Raw genomic sequence first — 14,886 nt, forward strand, 5'->3', positions numbered from 1 at the left:
TGTGTGTGTGTGTGTGTGAAGAGGCTGGTTAGGAACCTGTCCCCTAAAGATTTTTTTAAATTAATGAAACATTCTTTTTCCAAAAAAGCAAAAGTAAAAGCTGTCACAACCTAAATTTAAACGACAGGTGGCCATAGGGTTGCTAACTCTGGTGAGGGAAATTAGAGAGATTTCAAGGCTGTGCATGGAGAATGGCCCTCGCATTTATATGCTTGTATAAGATTGTTTTGCAATTATTTCCTGACAGGTTCTCACTTGCATCTTAGGAATTATATCATCAGCAGTAATTATTCCCTGGCAGGTTCTCTCCTTCTTCTTAGGAATTATCTCCACCTTAGGAAGGATTGGGAACCTCCCTACAGGCTCCAGCAGATAAGGAACTGGTATAGCAGCAAAGGCGTAAAATATTCCGTAGGCATAAAATGTTGCCTGCAGACTTTTGGCAACTGCGAAGTGGTTGATCCACAGAGCACTGGGAACCACAACAGCACAACGACCCTCTGTTGGAGGGCCTTGCTTTTCCAGCACTTGTCTCAGGTCATCCGTCATTAACTTCTGGCATTATTATTGCATAACAGCCACATAAGCAAAGCATTGTGTCTGGGGACGGGCAGTAGACCCCAGAAGAAAACCCGCTCTGCAGGCTGAAAGCCCCACATTCAGTCCTTACTCAGCATTCGCTGGCAGGGGCTTCTGGGAATTGTAGTCCATGGACATCTGGAGGGCCGCATTTTGACTACCCCTGGTCTATCCAGTCAGACGGTCTCATATTTTAGGAAAGATGGCACCTAAGCTTGTCCACTATGCTAGAGTCCTCTCTAGTGCTCCTTGTCCAAGATTTCTAGTCTGTTCTTGCTTCTAATTTTCTCATCCTTCAAGTTCTGCTTGGATTCAGGGTAGTGGGAGTGACAAGATCTGGGCTCCTTCCAATGAGTAGCTGGATTCCTCCACAAAGAAATGAATTGGAGGCCTTTGTTCCTTCTGCTTCAAGACCACAGAGGTTGAATTTTGCTCACAGAAGCTCCTTTCAGACATCCACTTCTGGTGTGCCAATGACATATAAAGGGACTGTCTGCGATCCATCATGCTCTGGATAGGCATGGTTACCGTTTTGGGTCACTTTGGTAGCATGAGTTTTGTTCATGTGAACCAAAGCTGGAGAATACACACATTGCTTGATTCACACAAAAAGGTGACCCCGCATATTGGGTAGATTGTATGTGGTCCACACTCCTGTTATGTATGGTTGGTGTGCTAAAAAGGTCTCATAAGAACATAAGAGGAACTCTACTGGGTTGGACGAATGGCCCATATAGTCCAGCATCCTGTTTCCCACAGTGGCCAACTGGATTTCTCAAAAGGCCAATGACATATAGCTTTGGCATGAAGTCCATAGCAACTGGAATTGAGAAGTAAACTGAAAATATGGAACTGACATTTGTTCAATATGGTTCATAGCCTCCAACAAGCCTACCCCCCTGAATGCCCTCTCAAAACAATTTGAAGGAGCAGTCATCACCGTATCTAAGTCAATGATATGTTGGGTGAATGAGTACTTTATCCAACAGCTTACGAAATAAAAATAATTAAAAAATGGAACAATAAGAAGTAGGGATGCCAGTCACCATGTGGGACCTGGAGATCCCCCAGTTTTACAGCTCATCTCCAGGCAACAGAGATCAGTTCCCCTGGAGAAAATGGATGCTTTGGAGGATGGATTCCACAGCATCCTACACCTCTGGTGTGGGTGGAGTTGGGGGAGGGACGGGAACTCAGTAGGGCACAGTGTCATTGAATCCACAGACTCTTTTTCAGACTTCCAGGGAAATTGATAAGTACTACTTGGAGATCAGTTGTAACTATGGGAGATCTCCAGGCCCCACTTGGGGTTTGGCAACCCTGGCATCAGGGAAGGCTGTGATCCTGGACAATGATTAACTTCCCCGTTTTTACTTACCCAGGATCTTCTAGTGCAAAAAACGCACTTGATGGTGCAAGCTGCCTTGAACATCCAGGTCAATTTCTCTTGCGGTATCGTCATTCTCGGAAGTATGTCACACGGCTGTGCCAAACTGATCTCACGGGGCGCTTAGACGGTGCGTAGCTGCTTACAAGAGTGCAGAGTGACCAAACTAATAATTAGGCGGAGATATTTTTAGTATAGGAGAGAAGGCTCGCCACAGTAATGAGAGGTCGGTGATGCACCAGCACCACCGTCTGGATATTGGACAGAGTGACAAGTGTGGAAATCAAATTTGACTACAAGCCACAGACCTTCTAAATGGACTAAAATTTCCATGAGCCCCTGCCAGCTGGAAAATTGTACTATATGGACCTCTGGAGAGCCAGTTTGGCCACCCTTGGTCTGACTACACAAGGATGTTTTGCCAGGGTATTCCCTCCAGGTGACATCATCAGCATCTTTGGAGGGAGAGGGTTCCATGTTTCCCAGATGTGTGCGCCCGACATTGGATCTTCCCGTGGTACCATTTTCCAGGCCTGAAATGTCCACAGCATTCTCACCTGTTTGCCTCAGTGGGGGCAATGAATGTGTAGCCGACCAGGAAGTCAGTTTCTATAGTAGAGGCAAAAATTGATTTCTCGAGGACCTTTCAGATAAGGAAATCAGTGATGGGGGAGGACACTTAGGCTCCTTCTAATTAGAGTTGTTGATTCTGGAGCTGGAAATTCTTTTGGGGGTGGATCCTGGGAAGGGTAGGGGAAGGGAGGGGCTTTGACCAGCTATGCTACTATCCAGTCCCAAGCAGCTGTTTTCTCCAGAACTGATCTCTGTAACCTGGAAATCAGCTGCAATTTCTGGAGAGCTCCTGGTCCCTCCTGGAGGTTGGCAATACTATTTTGTGCACGGCTCCCAGAAAACACCTGTACCCAAGGATGTATTTTTTGGGGAAAATAACATATCCTGTACTGATGCCCTGACCAACGTGGGGTAAGCTCCCTGCATGCAAAACTAAAAAGCCCTCCCTGCGATGCAGTGCAGGAGTCCTTTAGCCAGTTCTCCTAAAGAAGCAGCCACCTAAGCAACCATGTTCCATAATGTTGGCTAGGGTTGGTCTGGTCATGCCTGGTAACTAGGGGAAGACTCAGGGACAAGGTCATGTGGCGTGGGATGGGTTCACAATACCTTGTATGCTACCACATCGCTTCCAAGGGAAATTTGGTAGCTCTAGGAAGACTCTGGTGACCGTAGTGTTTCTGACAGTTCCTAGAACTACCGCATGTCACTTCCAGATCTACCCTGGAAGAAATGTAGCAGCGTACAGGACTCTTGACCCTTTAAAAATTATTCTCCTGGCGTGGTGGCAGGAAGCCTCCTGCCAGATGGGAGGCCTGGTAACCCCTATGTTAGCCCCACGGCCAAGATAACCCTCTCTTGGGTTACTTCAAAAGCACTGCCCATCTCAGGCTAGCATGCACATGGCTTCCAGGTTCTCTCTCCTCCAGGCACTGACGACACCAAGACTCATTCAGCATCCACATGGTTGCTGCACAGCTTGCATCTGAACACAGGGGCAGCTGCAGGCTCTTTTTCCTTTCAGCCACTGGTTTACCGGCGAAAAGAAAAAATGACCCCCAGAGAAAACAAAGGCTGTCTCGGCGTAAACACATGCAAACAATTGTCAATAAGAAGCTCACAGAGAAAAAAGTCAGGGCCTCTGCTGTGCTTTATTTCTTTCTCTATATCCAGTAACAAACTCTTATTTCTTTTAAAAGCCTTCCAAAGATCAAAAGTCAAATACATGCAAAATTGCAAAGTTACAAAACGCTCTTGTGACACGGGACTTGACAAACTGCTTGGTTTTCTTGATTTATTTTTTGCATCTGCCTCCCCCTATTGCTCTGGACTGGGAACCTTTTCCACTGGCAGCGATATGAAAACCTGGCTATGGGCAATTTGTCAGCCAGCAGTTTTGTCAAAAAATACAGCATATATTAGCTATATTCAGAAGCAGAACTGTACACACTACACATGGGGGCTATCTTTTAACTAAAAGCCCCAAACACCTCTACTGTCATATAAAATGTGTTCTCAGTGGGTCAACTGAAATATACATTAGCAAGAAGAGACCCACTAATAAAACAAGAGGCCATAAGCGGTAGAATGGACAGCATTAGCACAATCCAAAATGAGTACAATCCATTTGACTGTCTGCCTTAAGGTTAAGTGCAGCTAGGTTACTGAACTGTGTACATCTCATCGTTTAATGTGCTCCTATGTTCTACTGTACATGCCCAAATAAACAAAAGGATCAAGTTCAAGGACTCTCCAGAGCAGGACGACAATATGTACCGTTGCACTGGGGCCCCATGGGACTCTTGCACACTCACCCAGCAATTTAGGCCAGTGCAAAAGGCCCTTGCACAATTCGGGGGGGGGGGGGACACAGAGGGGGATGTGGCAGGAACAGCAAGGGGAGGAGCCAAACCAGGAACAATCCTCTCATTTTTTCACCATCACTTACTCCCAACAAATGTCAAACGTTAGCCATGCACGCTTACTTAGGAGTGAATCCACGGAACTCAGTGGGAATCAATTCTGAGCAAACGTGTCTGAGATGTGGTACATAGGAAACTGTTATCCTCAATGCTATTAAGCACCTTTGTGAAAATGGCTTGCCCTGCAACCAAAGGGAAAGAGATCATGCCAGAAGAAAGAGATGAATGGTTTGCAATTTTAAGTGCTTTCAGGGGGGCATGGCTAGGCTCAGTTTAGACACAAGGGAGTTTTGGATTTCCATTTCTGCACTTCCATTTCTCAAACGGATTCAGAGCCTGTTCTGGACTTCTGAACTTGAGAAAACTCTTGGCATAGCCCATTTGAGCACTATCGATTTACACATTAAGCTTACTCTTATAGGCCAGCCTTGAAATGATTCTGGTATATGTGGTTAGCTATTAAAATCGGATCCAAATCTGAGTGAGGTCAATACAATGCATTCCAGTAAATCCAGTTGGGTCCTTTGTTTCAAGCCTGATCATCAATTATTTATAGTGACTTAATAGAAGCTCATTTGGCTGTGGCTCCGGGATAGACATCCACTTGGCATGCAGGTGGTCCTAGGTTCAAGTCCCAGTGCCTCTAGTTAAAAGGCCCAGGCCACAGGTGATATGAAAGACAGACTTAAGCCACTCTCAGTCTGAATGGACAATATTGATTCTGATGGACCAATGGTCCCCATATCCATTTGGGGGAAGGCCTCATCCTCAAGAGAGCCAGCTCGGTGTAGTGGTTAGTAGTGCGGACTTCTCCTCTGGTGATCTGGGCTTGATTTCTCACTCCTCCCCATGCAGCCAGCAGGGTGACTTTGGCCTCACCACAGCACTGATAAGGCTGTCCTGACGGAACAGTAGTATCAGGGCTCGCTCAGCCTCACCTACCTCACAGGGTGTCCGTTGTGGGGAGAGGAAAGGGAAGGCGATTATAAGCCACTTTGAGACTCTTTCGGGTAGAGAAAATCTGCATATAAGAATCAACTCTTCTTCTTCCTCTAGGCACAGTTGTTGGCCATCTAGATTAACTGGCTGGTCACTGTGTGAGACAGGACACCAGCCTGGATGGACCAATGGTCTGATCCAGGAGGACTTCCTATGTTTTAATAATTTGATTCTGTATAGCACAGCTTCATGCATGTTAAATGTTACTGTGAATTCCACTGTATGTACATACCTATTAATGAAATAATCAGGCAGTGAGCAACACGTATGTATTGCAGGGAATGGGACAGAACTTTTCATAACGGAAATGTAGAATCAAAGTCAGGGAATGTACCTATTTCACCCGCCATTACTACACAGACTAGACAGCTTTTCTGCGGGGCCTCCTATGAAATCCTAGTTACTACAAGTCAACAGTTTTAATCGACGTCTTTTCCTGAGTACGGTAATAATTCCTCTTAAACTGAAAGAACATTCATATAAGTTCATATTCACGAAAAGCAAGCAAAAGAGAGCTTTTGCCACTCCTGGCATAAGTGACACACAAGTTAGTTCCTTGACACACAACCAGCTTTGTCTGACAAAGGAAGTGCCGTGAAACCTTTGGAGACAATCTGTATGTGAAGGGAACAGCTGTGCCGCATCTGAAGGGGACTTTGGCTCTCTTGTCCATGGCCTATGAAAAGCTCATGCCACAATGACTCAGGGAAGGTGCAGTCACACCAAGAATTTACTGACACTTAAGATGTATGAGCCGAAGTCATCGTGAGTCCCCTTGCGCATGTACCGAACTTGCCAAGAACCCGTGTCCTGCATGGCAGCCATGCCTGCTAAGCATGAAATCAGGAGTGTAAGACACATCTTTGTGAATGGACATTCTGCTCCCTGAAACTCCAACCACATTTCCTTCCTTGCTGTTAATCTAACAGGGCTGTGTCTGGGATTTGAACCAAAATGGGAGCATCAAAATGGCTTCTCATGTCAATTCTTCAATATTCCATGTTGGGCCCTGAGGCGGTTTCCCCAGGCAACCTAATGCCTGACACTTCTTTTAGTTTGTATATTTCACCACAGGATCAATTGTGAAAATTCCACCTTGGAGTTTTGAGGTGGAGGACATCTATGCCTTCTGCCAACACCGCTCACCCCCCACCCCTGCACTATGTGATATCAGAAGTCACACCCAGGGATGCTACGGATGAATTGGGAAACGTTTTCCTCCTCTAGAAACGAACATTTTGCCCCAGTGAAGTGAAAGTGTATTTTGGATTTCAAGAGATGCTCAAAAAGTGATTAAAGTTTCAGTGAGAGGTTCATGTAACCGGGAGAGATTAGAAAGAAAGGCTTGTTATGCTTATTTTGTAATTAAGACGAATTAGCTCTGAAGGAAGCTGAATTGTAACCCATTCCCCATCGCTTACAAATTAACCCCTTGGTCCCTTTACTGTTCAGCTATTTTGTTCCACTCGTTACAGAATCAAAGACAGTTCTAGGAGGAGGATTTGTGCTTGGCAGTAGGAATGTTCATTAACACTTAGCAGATGCAACAGCTCTTGCAGGTGCTCCCATCAAAGAGGTGCACAAGCAAGAATATGTTCTCCACGGGAAAAGGTTGCTGTTCTATCGATCTTACTCCTCCTGGGTGAGACCAAGAATAATGGGGAGGCCTTCTCAGTGTATCAGGTAACAGATGACGAAGGTGACGATCAAAAGCATAGAAGGGTTAGCGAGGAGGACAGCAACACCCGACACCAACCGGTACTGCTCTGTGCACATTTCGTGCACCACTCGGGTCACGACCTTCTTTTCCATCTCATCGGCTGTCTGGTTCCCAGAGGGTTCGATAAACTCCCTCACCGTGACGTTGACACAATCTCTCACAAAGACATCCCTCGACATGGACGGCTCGTATTTTGGGTAGTAAACTTGATCGGAATAGCGATTTCGGTTTTCGTACCACCACCGTTCCTCGTAATCGTTGTTGAAACGGAAATTCATATTAGACATGGCATTGCCTAAGAGGTAGCCGATCGCTGCTCCTCCTAGAGCGCCTCCCACTGCTGCTCCTACCATCTGTTTCCCACCGTATTTGGGTGACTTAGGTTTCCACGGCTTGCTGTTATAATGGCTCAAGCCACCACCTCCAGGATAGCCAGGGTTTCTGGGATAACCTCCACCAGGATAGCCAGGTTGCTGGGGATAACCTCCTCCAGGATAGGCAGGGTTTCTGGGATAACCTCCTCCAGGATAGCCAGGTTGCTGGGGATAACCTCCTCCAGGATAGGCAGGGTTTCTGGGATAACCTCCTCCAGGATAGCCGGGTTGCTGGGGATAACCCCCTCCAGGATAGCCGGGTTGCTGGGGATAACCCCCAGGCTGACGATGGCCCCCAGTATTCGAGCCACCACCTGGTTTGTTCTTTCCTCTTTTAGAAAAGGAGACGTCCGTTTGTAGCAAAATGAGGAAAACTGCTACCCAGCAGGTCACCAGGAACCTTCTCATCATGGCGTAATCTGCAAAAGAAAACAATGTAGGATTCCGGTGACGAAAAAAGAATAGCCTCGTATTTTTTATGACGCACATAAAGGGCAAAGCTGACACTTGTGAGCAGATGACAATGGGCTTTCCCCCAAAAAAGGTTCTTCCAAACATCAAGCAACTATCAGATGCGCCAGACGTGTTGTATCTGGAAACAATGATCCAATGGCATGTACAAATCAAACATGAACAAAAACATTAAATGAAGCATCAATCTTGTTAATTTTCATATTTTTAATTACCTTTTCTCTGCTCAACCCTCGCCCATGGGGATGGAAAAGCCACATTCCTCCCCCCCCCTTTCAGCTGGAAAAAAAAAGTTTGAACAAGGTATTTTTGAGAAAAAAACAAAAGCAAACCAAAACCCGGAGAGAAATTGTGAACTATCCTTTCCTCTCTGGCTTGGCGGCATGTTTTCATTACCTAAAAATTAGAAATTGGCCCCTTTAGAGTGTGTTCCCTTCTCTGCCTTTTCAGGATTTTAATTTAATTTTTTTTTTAGTGTGGAAAAGAAGCAGTTAGTTCAGCAAGTCATATGGCCTGGTTACTAGTTGCAAGCATCTCTAGCTTGGCCCCAGGGGGATAGAGTTTCTTAGCAGCATTTTGTCCCGCTTGCATTGGCTCAGAGGAATCAGGGATACTGATTTTGGCTGCATAGCTGCTTCTTAAGGAGGTTGTTGTGTGCAGAAGCCACTTTGTAACTTGAAACCCAGTGTGAAGATTCCCCTTGTGGCTTATGAAGAGAAACTCAACCCACCAGTGGTGTGCTTGATAACACCCCCCCCCCCCCGTTTTGGCCATCCCGGACATGCAACGAAAGCTGGCTTATGGTGCAGATCCTATATGGTCGATGAGTGCATTCAATTTGGATGGGTGGACTTGCATTGAACACATTAGTATCAGATGTCCTTCCTGCCGTTTGGCTGCAAAAGATACAGTCACGGCTGAATAATCCATATATAATTATAACAACATCTTTAGTGATCTCTATTGATCTCTATTGCATTTTTATATTACTACAAGGAGCTTTACCCATTATAGCATTACAGCAAACCTGCGAGGTAGATTGGGGGGGGGGGGGGGAGAGAGAGAGAGAGAGAGAGAGAGAGAGAGAGAGAGAGAGAAATTGTTCCAAGAACATCACTCTATACAAATTTACCTCTATATTAATAAGAATTTACAAAATACTTGCAACCTATATGCAATAATAGAAGAAAAAGAAGAGTTGGTTCTTATATGCAGCTTTTCTCTACCAGGAGTCTGAAAGTGGCCTTCCTTCCTTCCTTCCTTCCTTCCTTCCTTCCTTCCTTCCTTCCTTCCTTCCTTCCTTCCTTCCTTCCTTCCTTCCTTCCTTCCTTCCTTCCTTCCTTCCTTCCTTCCTCTTTTCTTTCTAATTATATTTGTTGACCGCCACTGCTGTTTCCCGAAAGTGCATCCCTCTGCAATGTTCTTCCAGTAAACTAAAAAACAAACAAACGCACAGCACAGAAGAATCTAGCTCAGTGAGTCCTGTGAACAGCAAGCCTCTCTCTATGCAAGCTTGTCTTCTCTTAGCTTCGCTGTTAGCCAGCAGGGGCTTGGGCTACTACTCCCACAGCATACCACTTTGAGACCAGCCTCCAGGAAAGGACAAGTGCAGCATTTTTAAACCACCACTTGGCTTTATAGAACAATGTCTATTATAGACAGAGGCTTCTTGGCACTGAGGAAATCTTGTAACTGGTAGCCAAAGAATCAGCTGCTTATTTTAAACTGGTATGAGAAATTCAGTTGTCCTGACTCCAAGCACTGTGTCCAAGTTCCTAGGCCTGTCCGCATCTCAAACCTTCCAGTCAAGAGCACCCCCTCCCCTCTGGCCCTTCCAATGTGAGTTTTTCCATCCCACACGAGTTCATTTACTTTATATTCATCCTGTGCTTACCAACGTTCTCTGTCACCTTTCTGCCTTATGAAGCGGAGTGTTTGTGAACATTCTATAAATAGCTTGGCAGCTCTGCCAGAGGCTAAGCTACCATCCCACGTGCTAATTTTTTGCAGATGTTGTAAAATGTCTGTGCAAAAGTAATTTACCAGAATGAATAAGAACCAAGAGGAATGAGGTTACGCGCCCTGTAAAAAGCACAGGCCTCACTGGTTTCCATTGAGTTCTACAGGACAAAGTAAACAAGCTGCAGTCTGGGGGCATCATTAATTGGATTCTCAATGTTTTTACTGTTAAGAAACCACTGAAATATTCTTCAGGCCTGGAGAAACCCCAGAAGTGGTGTGCTCGTGCAGAATATGGCTGAGAAGCATAGCTGAGTACACGCCCACCTGGGGCCCCTTCCATTCCCACCCCCTCCAGGCCCATCATAGGCCATTTTGGGAGGGGGAGGAGGCAGGTCAACATGACAATATATGGTCATATGACCCCATAAATGTTTAATAATTTTCTTAAATATACAAAAGTAATTAGCTGCCACCTATTTGGGAAACCCTTCCAGGGCCTCCAAGAAACCCCAGGGTTTCACGAAACCCTGGTTGAGAAAGGCTGGGTTAGAGCACTGGACAAGGATCCAGGAGACTGAGGGCATTTCTGCACATTGAAAAAATAGCGTTATGCCAGCGAAATGGCGTAGCGTTAAAAATTATTGCGCCTCCAGCCATTCCTCACCTTATGGCTGACCAGCCCTGATCCAGCTGGCACAGGTCATCCATTAAGGTGACCAGCGTTGTCTCCATGCCATAGCCTGGACGGAAGCCACACCGGTATGGGTCATGAGCTGAAGTTTGCGAACATGCTCCTGAAATGGCCACTCTCCAGAAGCCAACAAAGAGAAATGGCTGAAAGGTGTGCTGCTTATTGGGCTTATGTAGGTATCATGTGGGTGTGTCATAGGTGTGGATGCATGATCGATGAGACAGTGAGCCACAAACTAAAAATGCATAAATTTTAAGATTGCAGTTACACAAAACATGCCTCGATGTTGTCATGTTTATGCATTGTGATGCATTATATGTAGGTAGGTAGGTAGGTAGATGAGAGAGAGAGAGAGAGAGAGAGAGAGAGAGAAGAGAGAAAGAGAGATGGATAGAGAGAGGATAGATGGAGAGAGAGAGAGAGAGAGAGAGAGAGAGAGAGAGATAAATATAGATAGATAGATAGATAGATAGATAGATAGATAGATAGATAGATAGATAGATAGATAGATAGATAGATAGATAGATAGATAGATAGATATGCTGGGATGGGATTGGGTGCCTCAAGTAATTGGCAGGCCGAGGAGTGGCAAGGAAAAGCCACTCTCTCTTCTGCCTTTCCCACCTGCTAGTGAGGAGGGGAAAATGTGCAACACAGTGGCAGGAAAAAGCGAGAAAGCATGACAGTGGAGGGGCGAGGAGGCACGAGATATTAGTGTACAATTGAGTGCAGAGGACATCGCGCAATTTTGACCTTTGTGCGGAAAATGTCATGTCCTCAACTAAAGAGCAGCTTTTTAATTTTAACATTCTGAAGCAGTACAGAAACGCCATTACTTCGGGACACTAAGCTGTCACCATTACAAGAATTCAGATCTATCTCTTGTTTTGACAAGAAAAGGATCAGATCAGAAGTCTGTTGCCTCCCTCAATTTTTCTAAACTTAATGGTTTCTAATCTTCCTTTCCTGTTGCCGAAAGAGGAAAGGGCTCTTGCTCCTTGTATCACTGGACAACACTGTCCTGAAAACGCTTATTGCCTGCCACTATACAAGCAGCAATCCCCATCACAGCTCTCTACACAGATATTGGTCCACACCCTCCCAACTCCAGGCAGAAACATACTGGCTTGATATTGGGAGGAATTTTTTTTTAAACCATAAGAGTAGTTTAGCAGTGGAATCAGCTGCCCAGAGAGGCAATGAGTTACCTCTTACTGGCAGCCTTTGTGACTGGCAAATACTTGTCAGGGATGCTCTAGGCTGATCTTGCATTGTACCAACCAATCAATCACAGTCTGTGACCAGTCTGGTCAGTTAAAAAAGCAATTACCCATTCGTTGGAGACTCAAGAGAAGCACAGAAATACCTCCTAACAACCTGTCAAGCTGAACATTTCTGATGGGTCATGTAAAGCTACTGTACCCCTGAGTCAGGTCCTGCAAGCTCAGGACGGTGATCACCAGGAGCCCTCCAGGATGACAAGCAGAGAAAGCGCCCCCCCCTCCCATTATCAGATGATGTTCACTGAACTTTAGCTCTATTGTACACAGACCCAATGGATAGATCTGATTAATGCTTTTGACCCCATTTCAAACGCAGTGGATTTGTGATCACCAGACAGGGAGCATTAGAACGAGAGAGTTCTAGCAAAGCAGAGGAGGAGGGAATAATAAAATCAGAGTCCAGTAGCACCTTTAAGACCAACAAAGATTTATTCAAGGCGTGAGCTTTCGAGTGCAAGCACCCTTCGTCAGACAATGATCTTCTTACATGACAGGGAATAACAGAGGAGGAGGGGTTCTCCAGGGAAGCATCACTGATTGGCAGGCCCGAGGGGGAGGACTCCATCTCCTACACCAGGTTGCTATGGATGTGTTAAATAGCACACTCAGCTTCTGCCTTGGTACGATGCATCTTTCTATTGAACAGTACAGCTGCTGCTTGGGGCTGGCTGCTCATTCCCAGAGCAATGAAAGCTTCTGTGCGTCTGTTTCATAGGCCTATACCGATGCAAATCCCTGTTATGATCCAGAGTACCCACGTGATATGCCACAAAGAATACCGTGGCATCATTAATGCAGGCTGGTTTACTACAACCACCCTACCCTGTAGGGTTACGTGACAGCTCCTTCTCCATGAGATTTTAAGGTGCAACACAGCCATCCCGAATTCACGCTCCTGACCCTGCTTTTCTTTGCAGAGGGTTGAGCTGTACGGGGAATGTGTGGCACCCAATGAAAACAATGGCATCCAAGGCTGTTACATAATAATCCAAATCAGGGCAGGAATGTCTGAATGCAGGCAAGGCTGCTTGCCTTAAGAAAGCCAAACAAAATTGCCGATGCGATCACTTGCATGATATATGCAAGGCGGTACTCGGCCCTAAGTGTTAAAAAGGAGCAATTATATTAACTAGAAGAGAAAATTATTACCTGGGCCAACAAAATGAGGTGTTTATATCTCGGTTTTAACCACTGAGGTCATCCCTAAGCTTCTTTTCCCCCATAAGCAGTGCCATTACTGCCATTAGAAATGTAATGTAGTGACTAATTTTCTACTTGGCTGTTTCTAGTATTTTCGTTATGTCAAGCTGCTTTGGGGACTTTTCAATGGAGCGGACAGGGCAGAGATATTTTAAACAACCAATCCACACATTATTAGTCCTATTGCCTTTGATTGGGGATCCTAAACCATTTTTGCAGCATCTCGCCCTACAAAATGGTGTTTCCCAGATCGACGCTTCTGCTTTTCCATAGAAGCACGGACCTTGCAGGCCTGGGAACTTCCCTTAGCAATGCTACCGCCGGAGGGAACTGGCTCGGCACAGAAACCACGAGAACGAGCTGCGGAAGAGCCCCAGTTCCAAATGTCCCTCTTCCACCCGCTAAAAGCACCATCCTCGCCAGAGTTATTCCAAGCCAAGGCACTTTTGCTTCGGCCTCCCCTCTCCCCGGAGACCTGCCTTGCCGGGCGGCCATAAGGACTGCATCGAGGGCGGAGGGCTCCGACCGCAGTTAGCCCTCCGCAAATGCGAGGCGTCCTGGGAACGGAGGGGCAGCCTCCCCGCGCTTCCCGTCCCGGGCCACCGCGCTGGGCATGTCTCTCCTAGCGGGGCATCACCAATCCTCCGCCGTTGCTCCAAGCGCTCGATGCAACCGACGCAGGACAGCAGCCTGCCCGGCCGGCCCCGCGCGCCCCTCGCCCCGCCACACGCGCCCGGCTCCCTTGGCGACCCCCTACCTGCGTCTTTCCGGCCACCAGCTCCGGGGATGCGGCCGCTCTCGCCACGGCGCGCCCGGGCGCAGCTCCAAGCCGAGTCCTGCGCTCCGTCCTACTCGGGCGAGGGGGAGGAGCGACCGCGCCGGGGAGCCGAGAGGAAGGAGGAGCTCCGCGCCGCATCCCGCCCTCGGTCTCCCCCGCTGGAGCGCCGCGGCCGGCTGCAGTCCTGCGCGCCTCGCCGTCTGGTTGGCCGTGCGCGCTCTGCCTCCCCGCAAGGCACGGGCGGCCGCAGCCTGAGCCGAGACAGGGCGTTTACTCGGGAGTAGGAGCAGCTGCGCGCTAAGCGGGGGGCGGGGATTGCGCCTAGACTTGCAGCCCCCGAGTCGGCCGATCACGCAGCGGCTCCATTCACACTTGGATCGTCGCGTTTGTGGATGGCAGAAGCGCCGTGTAGAAATGGCCTTTGGGGGCAGGGCTGGAGTTATGGGAAGGCGTGGGAGAGGGGCGTCATGAAATCCAACCCCCCCCCCCCGCCGTCTTTCTTCCAGAAAACAAAGTCTTGCTTGGTCAAAGTGGCATGTGCTTTACTAGGCAGGAAAGGAAAGGAAAGGTTCCGTTTATGAAATGCTGTCAATAGGGCCCAGCAGCCTGGACTCTTGAGCCTGTGGGCACTTTAGGAAGGTTGAGGTTATGGGCACCAAACAAAATGGCTGCCATGGGATGTGTGTGGTATATAAATCACAAAATGGCTGCCATGAGCCCTGGCTCCAACTTGCAATGTTTGTGGGGTCCACAAAGCTTGGGGTTCAGCAAAGCATCAATTTGGGAGGCAACTACAGGATTGTTTGAGGAATTTCATGCCCTGAAGAGGCAGAAGTTGGGAACCCAGGACTGATTTGGGGAAGAAGCAACAGGAAACACTGGAGATCCCATGTGGTCTTATGGTCTGGGACTGCCCCTGTACCTGGAGTATTTAAACTCCAGTCATAAAA

At 47.2% G+C, this 14,886-nt stretch overlaps 1 protein-coding gene across 3 annotated transcripts; it reads right to left on the minus strand.

Moving 5' to 3' along the window:
• Nucleotides 1-3,668: 3,668 nt before the first annotated feature.
• LOC143821435 (major prion protein-like) lies at nt 3,669-14,238 on the minus strand. Of its 3 annotated transcripts, none has more exons than XM_077305378.1 (2): nt 13,916-14,238; nt 3,669-7,970 (listed from the first exon to the last, which is right to left on the minus strand). In XM_077305378.1, exon 2 carries the CDS (start codon nt 7,960-7,962, stop codon nt 7,129-7,131), a length of 834 nt encoding a protein of 277 aa, XP_077161493.1. In that variant the 5' UTR covers nt 7,963-7,970; nt 13,916-14,238; the 3' UTR covers nt 3,669-7,128. The 3 variants fall into 3 exon arrangements, with proteins under 3 accessions (XP_077161493.1, XP_077161491.1, XP_077161494.1); XM_077305376.1 differs by lacking the exon at nt 13,916-14,238 and adding an exon at nt 13,638-13,805; XM_077305379.1 differs by lacking the exon at nt 13,916-14,238 and adding an exon at nt 10,649-10,782.
• Nucleotides 14,239-14,886: the final 648 nt, after the last annotated feature.

This window comes from Paroedura picta, chromosome 12 (genome assembly GCF_049243985.1).
Source record: "Paroedura picta isolate Pp20150507F chromosome 12, Ppicta_v3.0, whole genome shotgun sequence".
NCBI classification, from domain to species: Eukaryota; Metazoa; Chordata; class Lepidosauria; order Squamata; family Gekkonidae; genus Paroedura; species Paroedura picta.